This window comes from Sorghum bicolor, chromosome 9, assembly GCF_000003195.3.
Source record: "Sorghum bicolor cultivar BTx623 chromosome 9, Sorghum_bicolor_NCBIv3, whole genome shotgun sequence".
Lineage (NCBI taxonomy): Eukaryota > Viridiplantae > Streptophyta > Magnoliopsida > Poales > Poaceae > Sorghum > Sorghum bicolor.
In genome coordinates, this window is record NC_012878.2 from 664,980 (window position 1) to 692,136 (window position 27,157).

At 40.3% G+C, this 27,157-nt stretch overlaps 1 protein-coding gene, 1 long non-coding RNA gene and 1 pseudogene across 3 annotated transcripts; 2 read left to right on the top strand and 1 right to left on the bottom strand.

Annotated features, from left to right (window-relative positions):
* On the top strand, positions 9,901-12,416 carry LOC110430106. Of its 2 annotated transcripts, XR_002447325.1 has the most exons (5): positions 9,901-10,281; positions 10,356-10,439; positions 10,757-11,001; positions 11,329-11,500; positions 11,673-12,416. It is a non-coding gene; the product is annotated as an uncharacterized LOC110430106 (long non-coding RNA). The 2 variants fall into 2 exon arrangements; XR_002447324.1 differs by having other exon boundaries at positions 10,757-11,500.
* On the bottom strand, positions 20,768-21,687 carry LOC8067298 (annotated as a pseudogene).
* Positions 24,697-26,302, top strand: LOC8067299. Its single transcript, XM_021447505.1, has 2 exons — positions 24,697-24,909; positions 25,496-26,302. Exons 1-2 carry the CDS (start codon positions 24,697-24,699, stop codon positions 26,063-26,065), a joined length of 783 nt encoding a protein of 260 aa, XP_021303180.1. The 3' UTR covers positions 26,066-26,302.

Consider the following 27,157-nt stretch of genomic DNA (forward strand, 5'->3'; position numbering starts at 1 on the left):
ACATGTTTCGCCCAATGCAACTACAAAATGTTATTTTACCAGCCCATGCAGGCATAGAAGCATATGCACGTGATAAAAAATATATATGTGCCGGCAATAGAAGGCCGCCGGTCGTCAGGACGTCGCAGCAGCGGGGGGGTGAGCCGTGCAGCGACGGACCACGCACGGGCCGGGGGAGGGGCTCAAGAATTCAACTTTGTGAATACGAGAGACGTGGGTGCCGTTACGGTGGGGATGGTGAGGATGCTGCTGGTCGGAGTGAGGATGCGTGGACGCCGGGATCGGAGCTTCCACCGGCGGCGACGGCGACCGAGGGGCTGGCTGGTACTGGTAATGCAGAGGGGTTCTCAAAGTAAAGTTGCCCCCTTTCTCACGAGGTGGAGAGGGGGAGCTCCATGGGACCATGGATGGTGATTGGACTCCGGCCCGGCGGCGAGGGTGGGTCGCCGGCTCGCCGTCGCCGCAGGGGGGTTTGAACTTTGAAGAAGCAAGCGGGGACGTCGGAGATGGTGCTGACACAGCCGTGCGGCGACGGACATCAAGAATCCTTCTTTGCAAAGCCGATAGACGAGGATGGGAATGGTGGGGATGCGTGGACGCCGGGGCCGCCGGCCGGAGCTTCCACCGGCGGCGACCCGCGAGGCGCTCGCGCGGAGCCGCGGAGGAGGCGTTTTCAACCTAAAGGTTGCACCTTTCTTTCACGAGGTGGGGAGCGGGAGCTCCGTGCGTGGTGGTCGGACTCCGGCCCGGCGGCGAGCGTGGGTCGCCGGCTCGCCGCAGTGGGGTTTTCAAGAAGAAGCAAGCTAGCGGGGGAAAACTTACATCCTGGAACAATGGGTTGGGCATGGCCATGGCCCTCCCTAGCTTGCCGATCCTCACGCCGCGGGCCTATCGGTTGCTGATCCTGACTCCGGGCGGCGGCGACGGCGACTGCGTCGAGGGGTTTGGAGGAGGGGTTTGGCTGGCACTCTCTCTCCTCTCTGTTCTCCACCCGCTGAACAAGAAGGGAGAAAGAAGTCACGTGAGAGGCAGGGGGAGAGGAGGTGCGGATGGTCCGTACCCGGTATGGGGACATCCATTCAAGTTGCGACGCGTGGCAGCGGTGGCTCGCTGACATCCCGGCTAATTGGCTCGGCTCCTCTTTGGCTCCAATACTTCATCCTGGCCTAGGACAAGGTAAATCCCCTCTCATTTCCCGTTTTGTTGGTGGTTTGACGAGTTACTTTGGTAGCTAGAGTTTCAAACAAAATCTTTCTTTGGGAAGAAATGCAAAGTAATTTAGGTGGATCGAATACGTTAGGAAGTTAGGAAGGTTGGGTTTAGTGGCTGCCCTTCATCGCATGTTTAGGCATTGTTTGGATGTAGTCGGATTCACTTCAATCCATATGTGTTGGTGTGGATTGGGATGAAATATAGTTCAAGTTCCACTCCAATCCACCTCAACACATGTGGATTGATTTGAATCCAACTATATCCAAACAAGGCCTTACATGTTCTTGCATTTCTCTATGTTTAAATGCTTATTATATTTTTTTTTGGCTATAATTCACTAGATGTCCTTATTAATATTTTGTTCTGTGTAGATGCATAGGCACCGCACAGGTGGCGAAAGAGAGGGGTCGTTCCAAAAACTTATACATACATGGATGACACGTGTCATGTAAAGATAGATGCACCGGGTCATCTGAATTACCTGTAGCTATGTGTGACTGTGGCAAACCACCTGGGTGGATCAATCTAAGGTCTTTCCCAAAAACCCAAAACTTTACAAGATTCCCTATCACATCGAATCTTGCGGCACTTGCATGGAACATTGAATATAAATAAAAAAAGATGACTAATTGCACAGTTTACCTGTAAATCACGATACGAATCTTTTAAGTCTAGTTACTCTATAATTGGACAATATTTGTCAAATAAAAACGAAAATGCTACAGTGTCAAAATCCAAAAAATTTTTGGATCTAAACAAGCCTAAGCATGAGGATACTGCTGTACGGGCCTACTATTGCTGCAACGGTTACCGTGTTAGCGATTTTGTTGTGATGTTGTTAATTTGCTCAAATTGTGTATTGTAATATTGGGAGCTATTGGGGTGTTATTTCAACTGTAGGATTGGGCCGGGACATGTGTTATTTCTTCCTGTGGATCGACGACCCTGACAAGGTTGACCTGAGATATCTTACACACACACTTATGCAAATGTGAAGGTGTAGGTGACGTTGATTCTAGTGGTGATGTTCGTGAGTTCAGGTGTGCCAACAAGAACAGAGTACCAATTGGTTTGCAGTCTCCTGGATAACTAATGATTATGAACTCATTTAGGCCTCGTTCGTTTAGGCCTGGAACGGCCCGGAACATGGCCTGATCCGCCTCGATTGATATGGCCCGGTTCGAAGTCAGGTCGGGCCAAGATTGGTCGTTCGGTTGTGTATGGTCCGGAATAAAAATGGGCCAATCCCGACCTTTCTTCCTCCTCTTTGGCCCGGAATGGAGACGGACCTTCGTAGGGAAGGTGACGTCGCATTTGGGGGACGCGACGGCGCGGAGCTTCGGGGGACGCGACGGCACGGCACAAAGGCGAAGGCAACGGCGACCGCTTCCCATCGAAGGTCCTCGCTCTCCGTCACCTTCTCGCCGGTAAGGCATCGCCCTTGTCTTCATCGCCCTCGCCTCTCCCCGACGCTAGGGTTCTCGTCGGTGCCAACCTGACGAGAAGGAAGGTGGATCCATCCTGATGAGGAGGTGGAGCTTCCGGCCTGTGCCCAGCCGGCTGCTGCCCAATGCGGCAACGCGTCGGTATAGTTGCTCTCCTCGCAGCCCCTGCCTCGTCGCGACCATGTCCATCGTGATCGAGTGTAGGACCGTAGGAGTAGGAGGATAGATTCAGTTTGGGCGTGCCCTGGTGCAATGGCAATTCAGATGCTTTGCTAGCTAGCTCTACTCCAATCCAATACGTACTTATGGTTCACTATTGCTTAAACAAATAGTCAGCTATTGGTCCATTGAATGCAACCGGTGAAAGTTGCAGTTAGACATTACTAGTACAGAGTAGGAAATACACAGAGAAAAAAAGAAAACAACAATTCCCTGAGAATTTTTATCTCATCAGGATTCAGGAGGGGGCATGGGCCCTTTCTTGTGCTTGCTAAGCTTCCTTCCTGATGAGATGGTCATCACAAAGCAGTAGAGAGATCTGGATGCTACCATATATTATACTTGATTGCATTGCTCATATTGTAGAATACAAGGATCTCTGGTCCTGTATTCAGTTTGTCCCAGTCTGCACAACAGGGATGCAATGTGGGAAGGGCAGAAGAATTATCTGTTTGCTCATTTTTAGTTCTTCAGAGAATCTATAGTTCAAACAGACAACCATTTGCTTCACAAAGTGCGCATTGCAGAGCTTAACCTTTCCCTCCTCAAACTCTTTTTAGATATATATTAGTGCTCCTGTGCATGCTTATGTACACTATCTCAGGGGGCAAGTATGTGTAAATGATGACTGAAGTTGGACCTTGCGAGTAGGCGTAGTCTATACTATCCACTCTTGTACCAAGAATATAAGAGGCACTATTGCTCCATGTCGTGGAGCAGTGCTACTGTTGGTAGATTATTTGTTTTGTAGCTTTGTTCAACGAATTAGCTAGGAAGAAATTGATGGTTTGTGTGGACTTTTTACTCATTATTTACCTCTTATTATTTTATTTACTATTTACTTAAGAAAAGAGCTAGTGCTATTAGATATTGTATAAATATACATAGATATGGTTGAACTGAACACCTGCTGATTGAACTTGGTTTCTGTATAAATATACATAGATATGGTCGAGCTGAATCTATGCCGGCCTTATTAGCACATAGCGTGGCTTTAAATTTCTAGGCAATAGATGGCCATGTGCATTCAAGCAACTGAGACTGAGAGCTTGGTTTTTGGTTTCGTATGCTGCTCACTATTCTACATTTAGCAATGCATAACTGATGGTAAAGAACTAAAGATAAATTAACCTGGATATTGTATCATATTTCTATTTCTATGCATGGTATCATTTTCCAAATTTGTCACTGTTCCTGATTATGAATCCAAATACTATTGTCGTGTCACTGGAATTGATGTTGAACTTTTTGGCTACCAGGTTTGAGTGTGCAGGAGGCTCGGTCTATGTCTTGATCAAGACTGGAAGTATGAAAGGATGTTGCTATTTTGTATTGATAAAGACTCTATTTTTGTTTGCTACTTGTCTACTACTTCTCTCTCATTTTCCTTACTTTTAATGCATGTACATAAATGTATACTGTCAAGTTGCTGTCAAACAAGTGACCCTTGATTTGCTGTCAAAGTGTTTACGTCAAGTTATAATTATTGAGCCTGTTGAGCTGCTCTTTACAACCACGATGTTGCTTTTAATCTATAGGAAATGCATAGAGAAAACCAGCCATAGCCTGCAGTGCCAGTAGGCTGTAAAGGGCGAACAGAACCGTGTAATCATTCCTGGCTGAAACGAACGGCAGTTGTGCCAAATCCGTGACAATTAATCCTTGGTTGTTTATCCTGGGCCTGGAACGAGCTGGATCCACCGTGTCCGGAAAGAAACCCAAGCAAACGAACGAGGGCTTATGTAGCATGGGTCTCGAAAGTGCTTGTTATCTTTAGCGGTTTGCCCGACAGAAAGAAGGATGTAGTGGACGCACGTGCGAGCCATGGTGGTCAACGTTAGCCAACTATGGCCTTTGTGCCTTTATTACTGCTGGGTGTGGGATTTTGTTGTGGTTGACCGTGATCTAGTTAGTCACATTTACGTTGACTTTATAATAGTCTTTGATATCATTTTGCTTGTAGCACTAAGGTCTTGTTTAATCTCTAAAAATATTCAAAATTCTCCCCAATCAAATCTTTGAACGCATGTATAAAGTATAACTAATTACATAGTTTATTTGTAATTTATTATGAGATAAATTTTTTTAGTCTAGTTATAGCCTATGATTAGACAATAATTGTCAAATATAAACGAAAATGCTATAAGAGACAAACTCAAAAAATTTTGGAGAAGAACGTACGTGTGTCATTGCCTTGGGTGCTCGCCGTGAATCCAGTGCCCTTTTTTCTGATGATGTGGACCAGCTGATCTTGCGGAGGCAGAGTTCTTGGTGACTTTGACGATGAGTTGCAGTCTCAAGCAGCTGATCGATGTAGCACACAGCGCGGTTGGTCTTGCATTGCCCGGCGTCGCTCCCGTCACGTTGGAGTTGGACCCTCGGATGCACGAAAGGAATTGTACTTCCAGCGCGTAAAAGTTTTCGGATGTACCACACATAGGTGTTGCAGGGGTGTTTAGATATTAATAAAACAAGGCCTAGGAGCATATCCCGCGCGTTGCTGCGGGAATTGCGGATTACTAGATTATATATATAGTATGATGACGTAGACTATACTATATTGTCTTGGTAACGTGGACATTATACTTGTTATGTGTGCTATTGGTTTTTAGTTGTATATGTGGTAGTGGATTGCATGTTGAGATAAATAATTATTGAGATTTTATTTAATGGATTCTAATTAAATATGATAGTACATTGATTAGGTGGATAACTTGTATGTTTAGAGAAATAGTTAGTGAGGTTTAGGATTATAAGAGTTATAGATAATAAATTATACCTGTTAGTAAATCACGAGATAAATTTATTAAATATAGTTAACCATCATTAGTAAGTAGTATGTTACTGTGGTACTTTATTATTAAATTATAGATTAATTAGATTTAAAATATTTATTAATTAAAATTTATGTAATTAGTTATTTGTTAAATCTATATGTGATATTTCATGCTTATACTGTCTATATATTAAACTTTAAGGAGTAAACAAAGGCTGTTATGGTACCTACGTCTTGTTTAGATGGAAAATCTTTTTAGATTTCACTACTGTAGCACTTTCGCTTGTTTGTGACAAATATTGTCCAAGCATAGACTAATTAGGGTCAAAAGATTCGTCTCACGATTTACAGGCAAACTGAGTAATTAATTTTTATTTTCGTTTATATTTAATGCTTTATGTATGTGCCGTAAGATTTTGATGTGATAAAAAATCTTGAAAACTTTTTGATTTTAGTGGGAACTAAACAAGACCCTAGATTAGAACTAGGGCTACCTAGGCGCAAAAACAAATGGCCTGACAACTCTATTCTGGTCGTCATGATTATGCATACACTCAGATGTCATCTGCACATCACATCGGTGAAAACTACCGCGGTGCACTTTTCACGTTAGGCTCTAGAATTTTTTATTTTGCTACTGTATCACTTTCGTAATTGTTTAATTATAGATTAATTAAGTTTAAAAGATTCAACTCACAAATTACAAGCAAACTGTACAATTAGTTATTTTTTATCTATTCATGCATACATCTAAAAATTCAATGTGATAGAAAATTTTATAAAATTTTAGAATTTTGAAGGTATCTAAAGGCCTTACTCCATGTGTCATAAAAGGATGGATTAAGATTAACATTTACTCCTATGTTTTAACCAAGATTTATTATAAAAATATGTTCTATCAATATTGATATTTATTTTGTATTATAAATGTTAGTATTTTTTATATAACTTTGATCAAAACTAAAATCAGTTAACCTCGGGATGTGAGAATTGTGATTCTTTTTGGAGGGAAAAAGTACGCTGAACAACAAAATTTTCGCTTTTCCATGGTTTACACATTAACTAACTTATTATATAAAAAACTACTAACGTTCCTGATATAAAATAAGTGACATTAGATAAGTTCTAAAATCTATTTTTTTACAATAAAATTATTTAAAGATACAAATATTAATACTATTTACTAATAAACTTAGCTAAATTTGAATTAGTTTCACCGGTATGGATCCCATAATTGTATTTTTATTGTGGACCGAGAAAATACCAACAAGACCAGAAGTATGTCTAGTCAACTTTGCAAAGTTATATGTTGTCTTGTTTGTCTCTCTCCTGTTCTGAACTTCTGATAATGAAATACTGCTACTGTCTAAGACCATCTCCAACAGTTTAGTAAATAACTTTTCATCCATAATTTTTTTAGTAAAATGAAAAAAATGTTGTTTGATATCCCAAAATCTTTTTCATTTTAGCATATATCCCTGTCTAGCGCGCAAATATACGTGCGGGCAGTGTTAATAACCATATATCCTAATAGAGTTGGGTTCATTTATAAGACACCAAGCAGTGTTAATAACCATACCTTTGGTTTGGTTACTACCCCCTCCATTATCATTTGTAAGGCGTGGTTTTGACTGCAAGTTAGGCGTGGGGAACGTATCGCAAAAGTCCATGCATAACCATATGCAGTGTTGCTAAAAAAAAACTCGTATGCAGTGTTGCTAAAAAAAACTCATATGGATGCGTGCTTAGTTGATTTTAGTGGGCAATAACGTTAGATGAAAATAAAAACTAATTGTCCAGTTTGTCTGTAATTTATAAGATAATTTTTTTGAGCCTATTTAGTCTATAGTTGAATAATAATTATTAAATACAAACGAAAGTACTAAAGTATCAAAATCCAATTTTTTTTGGAACTGAACACATATATAAAGTACTAAATATAGACTATTTATGAAATTAAAAATATAACTAAAGAATAATTTGCTAGATAAATTTTTAAGTTCATAATTGAATATTAATTATAAAATAAAATAAAATAAAAATACTATAATACCTATTAAATTTTAGCACCACTAACCATCCGGCTGTCTAAATTTGTTGTGCAAAGGGCACAGTAAAATTTTTAGTGGGAACTCCCAGCACCACTGTGCCCCATCCATGTGTCACACCATCTACTCCCATCGGTCGATAGTCATGAGTTCTCCACAACCACAAGCTAAGGCCGTTTCGAAAAGTAAAAAGTTTTCGGTACCGTAGCACTTTCGTTTGTTTGTGACAAATATTATCCAATCATAGACTAACTAGGATCAAAAGATTCGTCTCGTGATTTACAGCTAAACTAGATTCGTCTCGTGATTTACAGCTAAACTATGTAATTAGTTTTTATTTTCGTCTATATTTAATGTTTCATACATGTGCCACAAGATTCGATATGACAGAGAATCTTAAAAACTTTTTGATTTTCTGAGTGAATTAAACAAGGCCTAAACTCCCATCCATGGCAGGAGGTGGCAGACACACGGGCACAAGGCACGACACTACCACAGTATGTCTGTAATTTGCATGTTTATTTATAGTTTGTGAGATAAATCTTTTGAATCTAATTAATTTATAGTTAGATAAAGTTTTTAGATACTATAATACTTTTATTTGTATTTGATAATTATTATTTAATCATAGACCAATTAGATTTAAAAGATTCATCTCGCAAATTATAGGTAAATTATATAATTAGTTATTTTTATCTATATTTAGTGCTCTGATGAGAATCTTAAGAAATTTTTAGATTTTAGGAGTATGGCCTTGTTTTAGTTCACCTCAAAAACCAAAAACTTTTCAAAATTTCTCGTTACATCGAATCTTGCGACACGTGCGAGCACTAAATATAGACGAAAATAAAAAGTAATTGCACAGTAAAATTGCACATTAGACTAAACAAGGCCTTAGCTATTGATGATCGGAGAAATACAATGCACAGTACTGTGATTCTTCTTTTTGTGTCATCATGTAGCAGTCGTGCAATAGAATCATGTTTCAGCCGGTCCTGAGTTATAAGGGGCCATTGACACAAATATGGTAATAATAGAACTTGATATAATTATACTCTCTTCATCCTCAAATATATGTAATTTCATTTGTCCTAAGTCAGCATATCTTAAATTTCACTAAATTTATTAAGAAAAAAATAAGAATAATATTGTTGACATTATATAAGCAATTTCATTACAAATATATGTTTGTAATTTATCTTTCTTTGACATTGTACAAGTTATTATGTTTCCTTATAATAGCATTAAAAAATTGATGTCGAAGATGTTTGTGAAATTTTCGACAAATTGGTAAGATAGAGATATTTGCCTTAAGACAAAACTAAAATGACTTGCAATTTGCAAAACGAGAACCTTGAAATTTCTTTTAACATTCCTTGGTGCAAACTGCAAAGTTGTTCATTCCTTGATCTACTAATAAACACTCCAACTGCTTGATTATGCAGAGTGCTCTGATAAACCATGATAAAAAAAATACTAGAAAAAAATTGTTCCAATAAAAAAACAAGCTGAAAAATAGGAATTATAAGACAAGTGCTTGACCATTTTGAGCCACGCCAGCCATCGTCAGACTCGAATCGGGGTTGATTAAAGACCACCACTCCCTTTTGCTCGCACCACATAAATTGAAGCATCGGTGGCTTCTCCAGGCACTGACGCATGGTTCTGACACTTTTTTGTAAAAACACCCTCAGCACTTTTAGAATTAACCCGCGGTCCAACTCCTCTATCGAAATCGAAAATAGTAAAGACGTTCAGATGTTTTCCAGTTAAGGCCTTGTTTACTTCTCTGAAAATTTTGCAAAATTTTTCACATTCCCCGTCACATCGAATCTTTAAACGTATGCATGGAGTATTAAATATAGACGAAAATAAAAACTAATTGCACAGTTTGGTCGAAATTGACGAGACGAATCTTTTGAGCCTAGTTAGTCCATGATTGGACAATATTTGTCAAATACAAACGAAAATGCTACAGTGTCCATTTCCTAAAATTTTTCGGAACTAAACAAGGCCTAAACCCAAGGTGGGAAATTCAAAAAACATGTTGTTGTTTCGAGAAGAAATCTTTACAGTTTTTCACAAAAGCCCCGCTCCCACACCGCACCCGCAGCCCTCTCTGATCTCGTGCTTCATATCGTCATCCCTCTCTCCTTTTTCTCCTCTCGCCGCCGCCCCCCCCCCCCCCCCCCCCACCCACCCCCACCCCCACACCTTTGCCCCTCTCTGGTCGACGGAGGCAGAAGCGGTAGCCCGTCCTTGCCCTCTTCTCCATGCATCACCTCTAGAGCATGGGGAGACGTGTGGCCTTCTAAGTGCGAGGGAGTATGTCGAGCCGTGCAGGATCCGGCGGCGTGCGAGATCTGACATCGAGCAAATCCGGTCATGGTGGACGAACTCACGAAGAGGTGGAAGCTCCGGCACATATCTGCCTTTCCGTCGTCCACCCTCCAAGGCGAGCATGCTGGCACTAGCGGCTTCAACATGTTGCATCTTCCCCAAATCGCGGCTCACTGGATAAAAGCAGACCTAACTGCTCTGCACACAAATCCATAAGATCCAGCAGAACATGCCTATAGTGGTAACCTCCTCTGCGTTAGCTGGGACCTAACTTCTGTATTCTGAGACCTAATTTTCTTTTATTTGGGAACCTAGGTGGAGTCGTCTATGGATCATCTCGACAACTCTCTGCCTCCCCATCCGGCCTCCTGTTCCAGCAGCGTGAACTCATAGCTCTTGGTAAAAGTACTAAATTTGGATTCTGGAGTTTTTATTTATGCTCAAGCATGAAACACACTTTCCGTGTTCTGCACAAAACTTGAAGGATGTCTTATTCCTATTTTTTATTTAGTTAATAACGTGTGAATCCTAATTGCCTAAATATGTCATCGTCCTGCTACTCCCTATGTCAGTTGTCCTAAGTTTGAGTTTGTTTTTAAGTTTGAAGAAATTTATATAGGAAAAAAAGATTAATATTTATGAGTTTTGACACAAAATTAGTAATAGTTAGATATAACATGAAATAAATTTTTATACTCTACTTTTTTTGGTGTCAGCTTGGCTTAGCACGGCACTAATCATGACTTCATGAGTGCTGCTGCTAACTGGAGTATAATTAAGGACAGCCCTTGCAATGCTACTTTGTGGAATTAAAAGGGTAAAGTGCATGATAATGGCAAGGACATGCAAAGTAGGCTACCTGACTAGGCCAATAAAATGTTGGTGGGTTTTGGTAAGCAGATTTGTTACACTGGATTTGGCCTCATTCTAAACCCGCGTCATTTCTTCATTATTGGCATATGTGAGTTTATTCTCCAATCCCTGAACTTGCTATATGAAGTAGTTATCGTAGAGCTGAAGTAAAAAAAGGTTGATTTGGGACTGATATCCAGAATGCACTTGCTCTATGAAGTTGCTCCACATAAGATAGCTCTATGCAACAAGTGTTGGAATTTATAGGTCACTTCTCTTGTTTATCTACTGTAATTAAGTTAGCTATAATGATCGCTAAACTTGATAGGAGTGCAATATATATGATGTTAATGTGCCCTTGTTTATCTACTGATAGTTCTCTAGCTATTGAGTTACATAATTTTAAAACAGGCTCCTGATCTGATTGTGCTTGCAGCTATATTGCAGCTACATAATTTTAACTATAGGACATTCATGTTGAAGCTGTCAGGATGTGTCACATCTATAATCTATATTCATGCTCAATTGTTCCTGCATTTTTGGAGTTTTCAAAATAAGACAATTGAGAAGCCTGAAGTTCATGATGTGGCTAGAGGGGCTGCTTCGAGGTACAACTTCCATCTTTCTACAGAGCTACTCTTTGCAATTTTAATGTTATATTAATCTAGGAACTTTGTATTAGTAAAGTTGCTATTGTTGTTATTTCTCATCCTTCCACCACATTGTTTTGTACTGAGACGTTTTTAGGCACTCTTACTGAATGCTCATTCTTATGTACAGAAGCACCAGAGGCAGTGGGCACATGTGGTGCTGATCCAATGCTAGCTATGCTTGATCCTTGCTTTGTGTTTCTCTTCTCTAGATAAGATGTGTGGCAATGCATTTATCCCTTTGCAAGCTACTATGATTTGCCCCATAGATGAAATATTCCAATAGACTGTACTTACATAATTCATTCTACTTTGTTTGTGTAGTTACTATATATTGTTTCTGCCACTATTCTTCATGAGTCATTCAACTGCTCATTTGGGCAGAGTCTCTGTTTCTTGTATATGGAACTATGATGAAACCCAATCTCAATGCTTTTGAGTGAATATGATGATTGGAGATACTTGACCTTGTATGATTTGAGGTTGGCTATTTCAGTTCACCCTATGATCATGGCAACAAAAAGGAAGCTTGCTTACAGGCATTCTGCTATTGGAGACGAGCGTAGAGGTGTCACAGGAATTATCATTTATTTGCACCATTTCTTTCCATGTTATTGTGTTCCTTTTTTATATGGAAAGGTGCATGATGAACCTTGTGAATGTATCTAACAGTAAACTTTTTAAATAGGTGCCTATGGCAAAAGAGTTTGTTTCCTATCCAAAATATGCTTGTCTGTAGTCTGTACACATAAGAGTTGTTGCACTACCAAAGGGCTTGTATAATCTGTATTGAGATGGAAGTGGACATATGTTAAAAAAGTCATGTGTTCAATTAGCAGTTGTTAATATGGTGAATAAATAATTATACTTTAAACTTTGAGGTAATAGCAGGGCGCCCGAAGAGCGTCTGATGTTCTAGTCATATGAATGTGCACCTGAGGTTCTCCTCGGGCAGCGATGGTCACAGGTCACATGACCACTTGTCGCGACGGATGCAGAGGCCACGCGCATCGAGCAAATCAAGGCAACAAAGCAGCAAATAAAGCAAGGTCATATTTAATTCTCCACTCAAAAAATTTTTAATCGTCTCATTAAAATTTTTAACATATGTATGAACATTAAATATAAACAAAAAAATAATTACACAGTTTAATTGTAAATTACGAGACGAATTTTGAAAGCCTAGTTAGTTTGGATCTGTTTGGTTTGTGGGCCTAAGCTTTGGCGAGCCACAGAGCGGTTTGATTTTTAGCAGTGGCAGTCACATGTCTTTTTCCTTGTTGTTTGCTCCTGCAGCTTGTCGTGTAGTGCATATTGATTGTGGCGAGGCTGTGGCGAGTGGCGGGGTTTTCGGCCACCACTGCCACATCGTGTTGTGGCTGCTATCAGTATGGCATGGCGCATGAGGGCCAGCAACCAAACAACCTCTTTATAATTAGTCATAATTGCTACAGTAATCAATTTGTGCTAATGATAAATTAATAAAGCTTAATAAATTTGTCTCATAATTTTCAAACAAACTATATAATTTATTTTTTGATTAATCTATATTTAGTACTTCAAATATATGTCGATATATCTAATATGACCTAAAAATTTTCTTTCTTGAAGGCCTTGTTTAGTTCCAACAAATTTTGGGAAATGAACACTATAGCACTTTCGTTTGTATTTGACAAATATTATCCAATCATAAACTAACTAAGCTCAAAAGATTCGTCTCATAAATTACAGGTAAATTGTGCAATTAGTTATTTCTGTTATCTATATTTAATGCTTCATGCATGTGCCGAAAAAATTCGATACGACCAGAAATCTAAATTTTTTTGCAATTTTTTTTGGACTAAACAAGGCCTAAGACCTATAAGAAAAAGACTGAGGCCTTGTTCATCTCAAAAACCAAAAAATTTTCAAGATTTTCCGTCACATCGAATCTTGCGGCACATGCATGAAGAATTAAATATAGATAAAATAAAAAACTAATTGTACAGTTTATCTGTAAATCGTGAGACGAATCTTTTAAGCTTAGTTACTCTATAATTAGATAATGTTTATCAAATAAAAATAAAAATAATACAGTGTTAAAATCTAAAATTTTTTTTGGATCTAGGCCTGAAGATGTGCTGCCTTTTGTGCTCCCAGCATGGAGCAAAACCTGGGCATCTGCAACGGCGGCGTGTGGACCCGCGGACTCCGTTCGATCACAAAGATATGGCCACCAAGGAGTTTGCTAAGGGACCGTCTTTTTTTATTTTTTGTGCCTTTTCTTTTAAAGTTTTTCTCAAATATGTTCCTAATAATTTGCTTTTAGAAAATAGCTTAACGTCATCATAATTGATGCCAAGGTCCAATACCACGACGCCAGCCCCATTGGTGCCAAGATACTTGCGCCCATGCAACCGTGGTGCTTAGAGCAAGGCTAATGGTTTAGCCCACTGCCGGCTGAGAGAAGTTGCCATGTCACTTACAGCTGATCATACAGTTAACCTGTATAGTGAGCCGGCTGGAAGGTATACTATAATAAAAATACAAGCATTTAATGTCAACATGTAGAAGCCCATGTACATGTGATCAGCTGTGATCGATATCTTTGTAGCCATTCACCAAACAATAATAATATGACGGAGACAGGTGCATAAATGAAAAATACTAAGTCAAGATATGACTGTATACTGAAATGAGATCCACAGAACTTCAGAGATTTTTTTCTCCAACTAGTTTCAGCATAGTAATCATTTAATATAATAAATGGACTGTAAGGAATACCTTAGTCATTTTTTTTAAATAAGCTCTCCCTCAGGCACCTCAATGCCAACACATGCTCGGCTTTCACATCTTCATCCATTCCAGTTGTGTCTTGTGTCAGTAATGATCGATATGTTTCTAGCATAACTGCCTCCTTGTTTTCTTTTGCTGCAAGGTGAGCAAGCCTCCGAGATTCAAGCTTCTCACTAGACACACGCCTCTGTGTTTCTAACATCTCTGTACGCCCTTCATTTGCAGCTTTTTGAGCATCTAAAAAGCTGTGAAGCTCATCTTCGATATCTATTATAGAAGGCAAGTCCTTTTTCTTTTTCTTGCGCAGCTCTTTAGCTTTCTTGCCCCCCATTGGTCGTTCATCTGTAATATCATCCAGAGAGAATTGCTGCCCCACTTCCTCATCAACACTAAACTTTCTCTTCTCTGGCTCTAGATCTTTAAGGCGTTCCAAATAGGCTTCCCATTTTGGTTCCTTGGAAAGAACTTCCCAACAATGCCTATACGCAAATGGACCATCTTTTTTGTGATCTTCTTCGTAACTTGCCAATGCATTCTTCATTACATCATCTTCTGATTCACCACTACCCCACATAGAATTAGCCTCCTTCCAATTACCACAAAACCAACCAATCCTTAGCTTAATTCTCCACCAATGATCTTTTACTTGCTTAGCTGATCTGACTCGATTTTTTGGGACGGTTTTGTTAAAACCTTCAGTAACATCATTCCAGTACTGATCATTCTTCTTATAATTGGCTTGGATGGGATCATTTGAATTCATTAGCCAAGCACTAACCTGTAACATTATCAATAGATGTCAATTGATGTATGTGCTAGCAATGTAACGCATAATGCCTTTTAATTAAAAAAACACTCACCAACTTAAGATCTTCCTCTTTTGTCCATGTCAAGCGCTTTTCAGACCTACTATGATCAGCATCATTGTTGTCACTGTCAATATGGATTGCCTGTGATGCAGTCCTATTGCTTGCAACTTGTGGTGTGCTCTTCAACATATTAACAAAACCACCAGGAGGGTGAGAATCTAATCCCCTGTCAAAAAATAAATATGAATAATAAATTCTTGTGTACTAGATTAGCCCTGCCAAAAATAAATATAAACTAACTAATCTCCTGATCAGACCAGGGATCGCGCAGACATCTAGGGTAGATAAGAAACACCACAAATATTGCTAGAAAAAATTGCATCATTTTTGTTGTAGAAATCTCTCATATGAAATATAAGCCATCTAATTACAGAGCAAAATAGACTAGTACAAAATTAAATAACTAAGAATATTTAAAAGGGCCACAAAACAATATTTATCAAGAATGGATCACGTACCATACTAGCACATCAGAATCTTCTTGACTGTCAGCCGTAGGCCAAGAATGCCTTGAGCCACCAATACCAGCAACAGCAGGTGTCCACCAAGCCCCTTGAGTTGACGAACCAGCCATGCCTGGTTGCTGAGCTGATGAACCTGCCATGCCTGGTTGCTGTATGCCGCCACTGAACCAATATGGCGCGGATGAAGGAGGCAAACACTGCGGCGAGCGAGGCGGACACCACATGCCGGGTCTGAACATGGAAGGGATGGATGCTGGTTGAACGGGCAGGGTGCCTGGGGCGCTAATAGGCTGAACCACCGGCCGAGGAATCTCCATAGGTGCCGGCGCAGAGGTTCTCTTCGATTTCTTACTCATCTCGCACAGGCAACGACGGCGGCCGGTCAGTGTGGTGTCTAGGGTTTGGGAGAGAGGTCGATTGGGGAGGATTGAGGCTTAAATCGCTCGATTTGGCGCGCAAACAACCAATCTGGCGCGCGATGAAGCAATTTGGCGGGAGAGCACATCGATTTCGCGCCGAGAGAGATGGTGTGGAGCACGGGATCAGGAAGGGGAGAGACGGCAGAGCGAAGCGTCGGCTTCTCGCCGATAGCGAGCTGGGAGACGACTGCGAGAAATAAATTTTTTCTCGGACCATGAGCTGCAGGCGGGCGAGATGGGAAACGCTCGCTCCGTAATCTCTCTCCGACGTGGCCTTTTTCCGTGTCGATGTGGAGTTCTCCCAGCCGGCTAAAAAACGTTATTATACTTGCTCTTAGAGCAGGTACAATAATGGGCTTATAGCCAAGTTAATGCTGATGTGGAGGAGAGAAGAGAGGAGAGAGATGATAGCTTGGCTCTTAGTTAAGCACCAACCTGGGCACGGATGCATAGGTAGTAGTGGGCCCAAAAAGCAAATGTTGTGAGAAGAAAGAAGAAAGAGAATGTGTTTTAGAGACAAGTAGGAGACAACTTATTGTATAACTTGGCTCTAATTATTTGGCTTATAGCCAAGCACTTAGCTCTTATTATTGACCTTGCTCTTACGCGGCACATAGCTTGGCACCAAGCTCTCCGCCATAGATTTTAGTGTCGAGCTGTTACCATATACTTTCTATATCCAATAATATAGTATATCCTGAGAATTATAAGGCAAATAAAGAAAGAATATAAAAGATATATGTACTCTCATTTTATATTTCTTATTAGGCACTATCTTTAATGTGGTTGATGCTGATTGGTTGATAAATGGACGTGTGGTTCTCACCTTGCAGAACTAGGTTCAAACCAAGCAAATAATTAAATACAACAAGAAATATTATTCCTTTATTGTTATCATCCCGGGTTTCACCGCACACTGTATATTTAATTTGTTTTTTATTTGACTAGTACCTATGCACGTGAGAAAAATTAAGATCCCTAAAAAGAGAAAAAAAATTAAGGTTGCACGTGAGAAAAATTAAGATCCCTAAAAAGAGAAAAAAAATTAAGATTCTTAGATACGTGAAGTTGTGGATTAAATTCATATACAACAAACTATTTTTTGAAGACACATACAACGTACCATTTTTCCCAAAAATTAGTGAATAGTGTTCTCCTTATTTTCGCATTATGAATAGTGTTCTCTTATGTTATTAATAACTAAGTGTAGATAATTTTTTTTGTTCTACTGCTAATTAAAATGTAGCAAAATAATATGTGGCAGTGGGTTTGATTTATCTTGTTCTATTTCTTAGAAAAAATGTAACAAAAACAAGTTGCTAGGGTTGGGATTCGAACCAAGGCCTTTTTTTTTTTCCCTCTAACGCGCGCGTCCTAACCGGTTGGAACAAGGTGAAGTTGTATAATGTCAATCTCGAGACAGCTGTACTAAACTTGTTGTATTTCTTATAAAAATATATCAAAAAAAAGCTGCAAGGCTGAGGTTCTTCCTGCTCTCATGTGCCCAACCTAACCGATTGGACCGAGTTGAAGTTGTGTTAAGTATCTTGAAACAATTATACTTATTTTATTTCAAATGCCAAGATATATATGGTAACAACTTGACGTCAATGCTAATGACACCAAGCTATTTGCCATATAAGCACCACGGTTGCATCAGTGCAAGGATCTTGACACCAATGGGTCCGGTATATCGTGGTGTTGGATCTTAGCGCCAAGCTGAGGGTCTATTTTTTGAAAGCAAACTATTAGGAATATTTGAGAGAGGCGGCACAGGGACGCCACGGCCTGAGATGAGTCCACTTTGCGCCGTCGTGACGAAATGACGTTGCCTCCATTGCTCCGCACGTGCGAAAGTCAGAGCGAAACCAACAGCTTCTCTCGAGTCGAAATTAAAATACAGTACTGTACAAAATTGTCGGGTGTACATGGACCGGACTCATCCTCTTTGCTCTCTCCCAAATCAGGCGATGCTAATTAACAATCCTTCGTTTTTTTATATATATTCTCTTTCTCAGGTTGGTGTACGTTGCTGAGATAAATTAAAGGTCGTTGTGTGGGGAACAGCTGGTGGAATAGTTGTGCTTGCAGAAAGTTTTGGTCATTCTGTTTTTAAAGATTCACTTCAACACATGCATCTTCCAGATTATCTTCAAGTAAATACTCTCTATGGACCTAATTAATAACATGTCTTAGTCTTAGCACATGAGTAATTTGAGCGTTCTGATTCAAGTATAATCCAATATAGTTGCAGTGGCATATTTGAGATTACTGCTCAATGGACATAAGGAATTGTGGTTGTCATGTACTTCCTGGAGAAGGTATAGCTTAGGTCACTTACAGATTGTCATTTGTTTTTGGAATAACATTATACATCTGATCTGGTCTTTTTTGTGTGCAGAGTAGTTCTCTATCCTCAGATTCAGTTATAGGTAAGGGAAACACTAACGCATGGAAGATGTGGTCTAGACAGGAAAGCATCACTCTGTTTAGTATTTGATGATATTGCAAACAAGGATGGGCCATGTTCGGTTGGTCAATCAGCAAGTAATCAGTTCTACTTCCAATTCTTAACCTAGTAGGGAATCTGTTTGCCACCCTCCTGAATCCCACTCGTGAAAAATGTTGCCAGCTTGCTCTAGTTATTATTATTATTATTGTTTTGTTTTGGAGGCCTTGTTTAGTTGGCAAAAAATTTGGATTTTAGGTACTATAGCACTTTCGTTTGTATTTGACAAATGTTATCTAATTATAGACTAACTAAGCTCAAAAGATTCATCTCACAAATTACAGGTAAACTGTGTATTTAGTTTTTGTTTTCATCTATATTTAATACTCCATGCATGCGCCGCAAGATTCGATGTGATGAGAATCGAAAAAAAAAGATCCGATGTGATGGGGAATTTAAAATTTTTTTGGAACTAAACAAAGCCTTAGTTTTAAATTTTTTTGCAAAATAAGTACTGTAGCACTTTCATTTGTATTTGATTTATATTGTCTAATCATAGACTCAAAATATTTATCTCACAAATTATAGACAAACTGTGCAATTAGTTATTATTTTTATTTATATTTAATGCTCTATGTATAGAGCCGCAAGATCCGATATAATAGTCTGTTATTTTTTTATAATTTTTTTTGAACTAAACAAGCTTTTGGTGAAGTATAGGCAGTTGGATCATAACAATGTACAGTATCAATTTAATAAACTTGGCTGGCCCCCATTGAGTAAAAAATGGTGGCTCCACCCAGCCAGAGGTGGGGGTGAAATGGAACGAAAAGCAGAGGAAGAGAGAGACGGGGCTGTTGGACGGCGCTTGACGGACACCCAACGGAGGTTGCTGCTTCCCTTCTATACTGTAGCTGACAAAGCGGGCCCAGAGGATGAGAGGAGCATGCACGTGAAGGGGATTTGTGCTGACAAGCGGGACAGGGTGCCCTCTTCCCCTTTTCATTGAACGCTGTATGCGGCTGCGGCGGCCGGCGACGGCGAGGGAGCCCCCACCGTGCCGTGTGCGGCGACCCACCTCGCCTCCAGGTGGTATGTCCGCGCCAGCGTCACGACAGAGCTGGAGGTGGAGAGGGAGGATCATCAGGACGCTGGAGCCGGAGAAGGCTAGTGTGAAGCAGCACAAGAGTTGGGCCAGGAACACCACTAAGATGGCGTGTGCTTATATATGCAACACCACTACCTTGATCCCTTACTTTCCGCCATAAACTTGCTGGTTTTTTTTTTTTTTTTTGAAAGAACAGGAGGGGCAGAAGAGCCCCTACTAACTTGCTGTTTATTTGCTAGGACATGTAATTGTCATCTGTAGTGGTACTTGGCTGTGAACACTGTGATGTCTGGAGATTTGTATTTGTGAACTGCTTTTACCTCTTTTTTTTTTTCTTGCTGCCATTTCCTGCCAGACGAGCTGTTTTCAACTCTGATGATTGCTCCTTGGCCGGTGTGCTAGTAACAGTCGTAATTGATGATCCATTAGAGCCACCTCGTAGCTTAAGTGATCAAGCATGGTAAATGCTTCAATGCAACAGGAAAGTCTCGGACAGTTCCAGTCCTTTGCTGTCCAGGCCACTGGCCGTGCTTGCATTCGTGCAGTAGAACGGCATTGATGAAGAACAGGTACATGCAGTTCATGGCGGCCTCAAATAGCATTGTAACGAATTATTGTCAGTTTGTCATTTACATGCATGCAGATATACAGCCTCGACGCTGCATGCAGCTTACCGTTGAACAATTTCCCAACTACACCTGATTCAATTTCTGATGGCCTGTTATATCGACATGCATATATACTACATCACAACACCGACATGCCCAGCCGATAGCACAAATTCATCAGAATGAAGAGCAGTAGCATCCACAATTCTACGCTATTATATTTATTTATTGCCTTGACTGTCATATACATCTACTACACAGGATCAATATAATGTAATGAATCAATAGGTACAGCTTCTAACTCTATCCAGCTACTATAGAAACTCAAGTCCAAAACGCCTCAAAGCGAACCCCTACCACATAGGCACATACCATGGCTCACAACCACATGCCCCCTCACTTCACTAACAATGCTCTGCTGCTCAACGTGAGGCAGATTCTGACAAGGATATTTATTCCAACATTTTCTATACACAATGGCAATGCAGCTGACAGTGCATTTGATGGCATCAACTCCTAATTGGTACCATGATTCACTGCTGGATCGCACATAGCTCCCATTTGGCTTCGCTGTCAATGAGCTTAAGCTCCAAGGCATGGAAGTTGGAAGGGCATCAAGGCAGGTCTCTGTAATAACTGGGGAAAACCGGAAAAGTTTTAGCAACACAACCGATCCATTTTGGAAAGCAAGTTGACGGTTCACCACCATCAGAATCATCGTATCGCAGGGATTGTCCAAATGCTTGTTTGCGAGGAAGTGATCACAGTTAATGCCCATGCTAGTTGAAAGTCTGTACAGATGCTCTTCAACATCAACACTGGTAGCACTGCAATCCAGTATGAATTTAGGACCCACAGTAATTGGTCAGCACAGAGGAGAAAATGCAAAAAACATTAAAAGAGCATTGTGACATAACACGTACTTGGTGCACTCGTCGAGGATACCAAACTTGGATGATGGAAAAACAAACAAGCCTGACAAAAGGAAGAGAGTGATACTCAATTAACTCAATAGCATATAGAATGAAAAGGTATCAAACAAGGTTGTCTGCCAGTTAATACTGACCATCCCAAGCCTCTGTTGTTCTCCTAACGACAGAACATTTTCTCAGTTTGGTGTAGAATACCACCCTTCTCTTTCTAGAAGATACAGCAGCCGGACATTCTCTAGAATTGTCTTCAGGTGATCATTCAACAGGACAGAGGCACTAGAATTGTTACCTATATTACCACAGTTTTCCCGTTATCAGGACAAGCAACAATATAATTTATTACTTCAATAGACTGGCATACTCCTAGATCACCATAATACAAGGTTCTTACTAATTCAACAGACAGCTATCTCAAGAGGTGGGCCTACCAGATCCATATAACGAAAGAACTTTTATCCTCACTCCCTCCCTTCAAAGAGGGTACCTAGGCTGGTATATGGCCGCTGAGGAACATGAAACATCCCTTCTGAGGGCTTGGTGACTCTCCCAGAGAAGGTGGGCCACAGATCCCTGAGCACTCAAAAAATATAACTCTTTCCAGACCTTTAGCAAAATGTAAAATCAATCATGACAATATAAGCTCACTGCTGAGAAGAAGATAGAAAAAAAAAGGTTGGCTGCACGAAGACTGAATACCTGTCAGAAGAAGGCTTTTCCCTTCTGCCGCATTGCATGAGAGTTTTCTAGCCAATAGCTTCTTTGATGGTGTTACAACTCACTTCATGAAATGAAATAATTTCTTCTGAGGCTGCACTGATGGCATTGGAAGACACACTGGTATCTGGGGGATTATTGATTTTAAGAGCAAGTTCAGAATATTTTTTTTTCTCAAACATGCAGGAGACGTGTATCCCAACTCCAATTCCACGATCGTTCACCAGTAATGAATCTAGCGAACCATCAGCTACTCCCGCAACTTTCCTTATTTGGAAATGATAATTTCCACAACTTTCCATTTTTAGAAGGTAACTAAGTTATACATATATATGTTATAGAACATAACTTATTTCTATAAATTATACTAACAACTTGGCATAACACTTTGCAAAACTTATTACCATATGACTTATACCATATAACTTACAACTTATGCTAAAACTTTGAAACACAAAAGTTATAAAACATTTTTTTAATTTTTCTTTTGTCTTTTTTTCTCTTTTTATTTTTTATATAAGTCTATCAATTTTTTCTTTTTATATATGCTGTCAACCCTTATTTTATTTGGGCGATCGTTCACTTAGATTTGATGTAACAAAGGTTCAAACTATCTCCTCTTCTAGCGTGCTTTTTCCATAACCACCGCTGATGTCATAAAAAAGTAAAATATTTATTTTAAAATGCTAGATGTAAATTTTAACCATATAATTTGTAATTATTAACTTTCTGCACGTAACTTTTATGTCTAACTTTCTGTACGCAACTTTTATATCTAACTTTCTACGTGTAACTAGTAGATATTAACTTATAATTATTATCTTTTATGTCTACCTTTTTGCAAAGCTATTTGATTTATTATACTTTGTGCTTAACTTGTAGTTATTAACTTATATGTTAAAATTGGTTTAATTAAAATATGCTTAAGTTTTAATTGTAACTTTTATGAACATTCGCTAAATTGTCTCGTCATAAATTATGTTGATAAATTTGTTCCATAAAATATTATAGATAAAAGTTATGCGTATAACTTTATCATGTAGTAAGTTATATGTATATAAGTTATATGTGTAACTTTGTCACAATGAAGGTATATGTTAAAGTCACGTATATGAGTTATACGTAAAAGTTTGTTCCATAAGTTATACGTAAAAATTGTGAGTACAATTTTTCAAAAAAAAAAAAGTAGCGAACTTTTTTGCCTGAAATAGAAAACTTTCCAAAAATAGAAAATTGTGGGATTTTTTTTGCCAAAAAGGAAAGTCGTGGAGCTGTCTGATCGTTCGCTAGATTCAAATCTAATGAACGTTCGCTATTTAGTGAGGCCGGAGTTGTATCCTCATATTAAAGAGAGAAAAAAGGAATATATAAGGCAACCATCTTACATAGTAAGTAAGAAGAGGTTACAAAAAAGTTAACTAATGGCAATATCATTTTCAACTTTCTCAGGGTGGTTGAAATGCAACTTTAACTTTCTGCCAATTCCTGGCATTGAAGCAAACATATTACTGACAAAACCTTAAGAACACTGCATGGTTTTCAGCCATTGCTAGCATTACTATTAAACTTGGTATGTTGACTGGGAATCATTGGGAAACACAAATCTAAAGAGGAATTGTAAAGTACAAAGGAGAAGAGCATACTAGTATTTTTAGCATTGCAACTACTCTGAGAGGCAAAGGTCTCGGCCCGCTATATGAAAAACACCAATTTTAATACAGAATTTAACAAAGCATAAGTACATTACATTCAAGTTACAGATATTAATACTTTACAATTCACATAACACAATATACTCTCTTAGATCATATTTCACTTATCAAAAGTCATAAGTTTCACAAGTCACAGATAGTTCAAGTTTCACAAATTCCCTGATACCGGGTGCCTACTGTTAAAAGCCGGCCGTGCCATGCCGCCCAGCGGACTGAGAGGTCGGCCCAAGCATGGCCCGCTATGTGTTTCGGGCCGGCCCGAACCCTGTTAAGATCGGGCCGTGCCGTGCTCGGACTGGGCCAAATCATCGTGCTTTGGGCCGTGCCTTTGGCCCGTGGGTTGCATACTCAACTTTAGTCATGGATTAGTGGGCGGTTCCGGGCTGGGCTTATTGCCGTGGGTGAAAGGAAGGCTGACGACAGCCCATCTCATCATCACCAAATAAGACCCCGTGAAGGAGAGAATAGATGACAGATACAGAGAAGATAGCAGGGGGCGCACTCACAAACCCTAGATCGGCTTCTCCTTGCTCCGTCGTTGGTCGTCGGCGGCGGCTATGGCGGTGGAGGCGGCGCTGGCCTGGTACGAAGAGTTGCGACAGAAGGACGAGATGCAGAAGAAGATCAGTAATGAGATCAACCAGCTCAGATTGAGTACGAGGAACAAGGAATTCTCACAAGGCTTGAGCAAGGCGGAGCTCCGGAAGAAGCGGGCCGAGCTCGAGAAAAAGTGCCATGCCTTGTCGCAGAGGCACTGGCAGGTCATTTTTGAGACGGGGTCGAAGCCGGATTTCTCAGGCATGACCGAGGCCGAGCGAGCGGAGACGGCGGAGAAGCTGAGGAGCGACGAGCTGCGGTATGCGCGCCGCCTTATGGAAGAAGGCGACCCCAGGGCTCTGAGCATTGAAGCCTTTGTTCCCATCCTCGACTTCGATCCTCGTCGACCTCACCAAATTCGACCTCGATGAAGAATGTAAGTCGCCCACTCGCCGGTTTCCCAACAATCGTTTGTAAGCATGATTGATAGATGCAACTGATGATCTTATACCCTTTGTTTCCCAACATGCATGGATGCACCACGTACGTACAGCACCCATTGGTCCCATGCAATTTACTGATTCCCCCCACAAAGTAATCGAGAACGACTACTGCAAACTGTCTGGGGCTGTAAACTTCTTGTCTGTCAAGATAGCCTCTTCAGATATTGGCTTCCCGATCCATGTGTATGGCACTGTCATTGTCGGGGACAGCATCGATGAGAAGTGTGTTTATCACTTCCGCCGCGACCCTGACCATTGCCAACTCATCAATTCTGAGGTGCCTATAACTATATCATTTCTAGCTAGTTTGCATTACTTATGCGCTTGCTATAACTATCATCTCGATCTTGTCATTTCTAGTTTGCATTGCTTATGCGTGTGATAAAACTTTTAACTGAAACTTATTGCATGCTGTGGACACACTGTAACCATGACTGTGTGTACTTAATTCTTTCTAAACTCCAGATTTTCAGTTATGATTCCTATCACGCATTTCTCTCTCAGTAGAGCTTTTTGTAGAAGAAATCTAGAAATCGTGGATCTGTATTTACAAGGTAGTAGTTAGCTTGTTGCTTCGTATCGTGACTGACCATTAACAGTTTCGTCAGCTACCTATAGTAACCAACAGCTTCTGTCCCTGAAAAGTATTTTTGCATATGCCATATATATCTCCACATATAGTAGTAGTGCTTTTTGTACAAGAAATTCACAAATGGTGAATCTGTACTTACATGGTGTAGTACTAATTGTTGCTTCCTATTGAGACCAACCATTAACAGTTTCATCAGAAATCCTTTTGCAGCATTATGTATTTGTAGAAATAATTAATGTGCCACTAATGTATCCTGTAAACCTTACTGTAGGCTGAATCGTTGATCTTGACTGGGCCGAAACGTGGGCTCGAATTGTGTGGTTACATGTATGTGGAGATTGATTTAAAGATCAAGGATCATCTAGGACAGCCCAGAGAATTTAGTAAAGGACTCTTAAGCATCAGTGACCCAACAAATTGTGCATCGATGGTATCTATGGTCGAAACTATATCCCTTGCTACCAGGCTCAGTACTGTGGACGTGACTTATGCAGTTGTGAATCAGGCAGCTGAGGGATTTATTGCAGTTGAAGTTCTGCAGGGAGGTTTTCATGGAAAAATCACTGCATACACCACCAGTGTCAAGGACATACTTGTGCTTTATGACAGCAAAGAGGCTGATGCTACGACCTTTGATGATTGCGGAGATATCCTGCAGCTTATGCGGCCTGTCGTATCTGTCCACGTTGAGGATTTTCTGATAATTCTTTTCCACACCAGTGACGGTAAATTAGAGAGCATACAATTCACTCCAATGTTCAACGGCAGAGATGAAGGTCAAATTACTGTTGGTGCTACCAAGATGCGTGTGAAGCTTGCTTGGTCGGTACACTACCCTTGACTGTGCTGTTAATTAAGCTTCGTCGGCAGGACCCTTGACGCTTCACTATTGTAGCTACGTCTGGTGATGCTGTCGTCATCTTCGGTGGTTATGTAAACTTAGTGGGACTTTATAAGCAAAACAGTGTGTGTAACTACCCTATTGTGCTTGGCTGTTATATTTGAACCAATTTTCTACCGTGTTGGGTTTGTTGACCACTATCTAATATGTGGGGCTTGTTATGCTGAACCACTATCTAATATGTGGGGTTTGTTTGCTGAACGACTATCCTATGGCTATTTGGGTGAACTAAGCATCAAGCATAGTCTTTGTGTGGCTTCGGATTTGAATTTGTGCTCCGTTTACTGTTTTGCTCTGGTCGTGCCGGTCATGTATGTTATTGGAAGATCTTTTAAAGGCTGAAGTCCAGGAGCAACAAAAGTTCTCATTCTTGTATATAAATAAAATAGATAACACTATTTTTTATGCAACATGTTACTTTCCTCGGTTTGAATGCTTGATTACGCAACGTGCGTTTTAATAAGTTGCATGCATTTCTTTTGAACTTTACGGATGCTGGTGGAACACAGTGAGTGGCATGCCCATTCGCCCTCGGTAGCATTCTTTCGGCAGTCCATCGCCATCCTAAATTGAGGTGTTGCCTGTGAAAGAATGTAAGGGATGGTTCTATTGATTTCATCGGTTACACACATATGCAGCCACACACGCGACACACACATGCAACCGCACATTGCTTAGTCTGCACACATGAGCCACACACGCGACACACACACATGCAACCGCACGGTGCACGGTGCCTAGTCTAATACATGCAACCACACATTGCTTAGTCTAACACTCCCCCACAGTTTTAACTGGGAGCACCGCGAACATTAAGACTGGACCTAAACTTCGGCAGACCTTTGGTGAAGATGTCGGCGTACTGAGACGTAGTGGGAACGTGCAGGACGCGTGCTTCACCGAGGGCGACTCGCTCTCTGACGAAGTGCAAATCAATCTCAATATGCTTGGTCCGCTGATGCTGGACAGGATTGCTAGAGAGGTAAACAGCACTGATGTTATCACAATAGACTACGGTAGCACGGCGAAGAG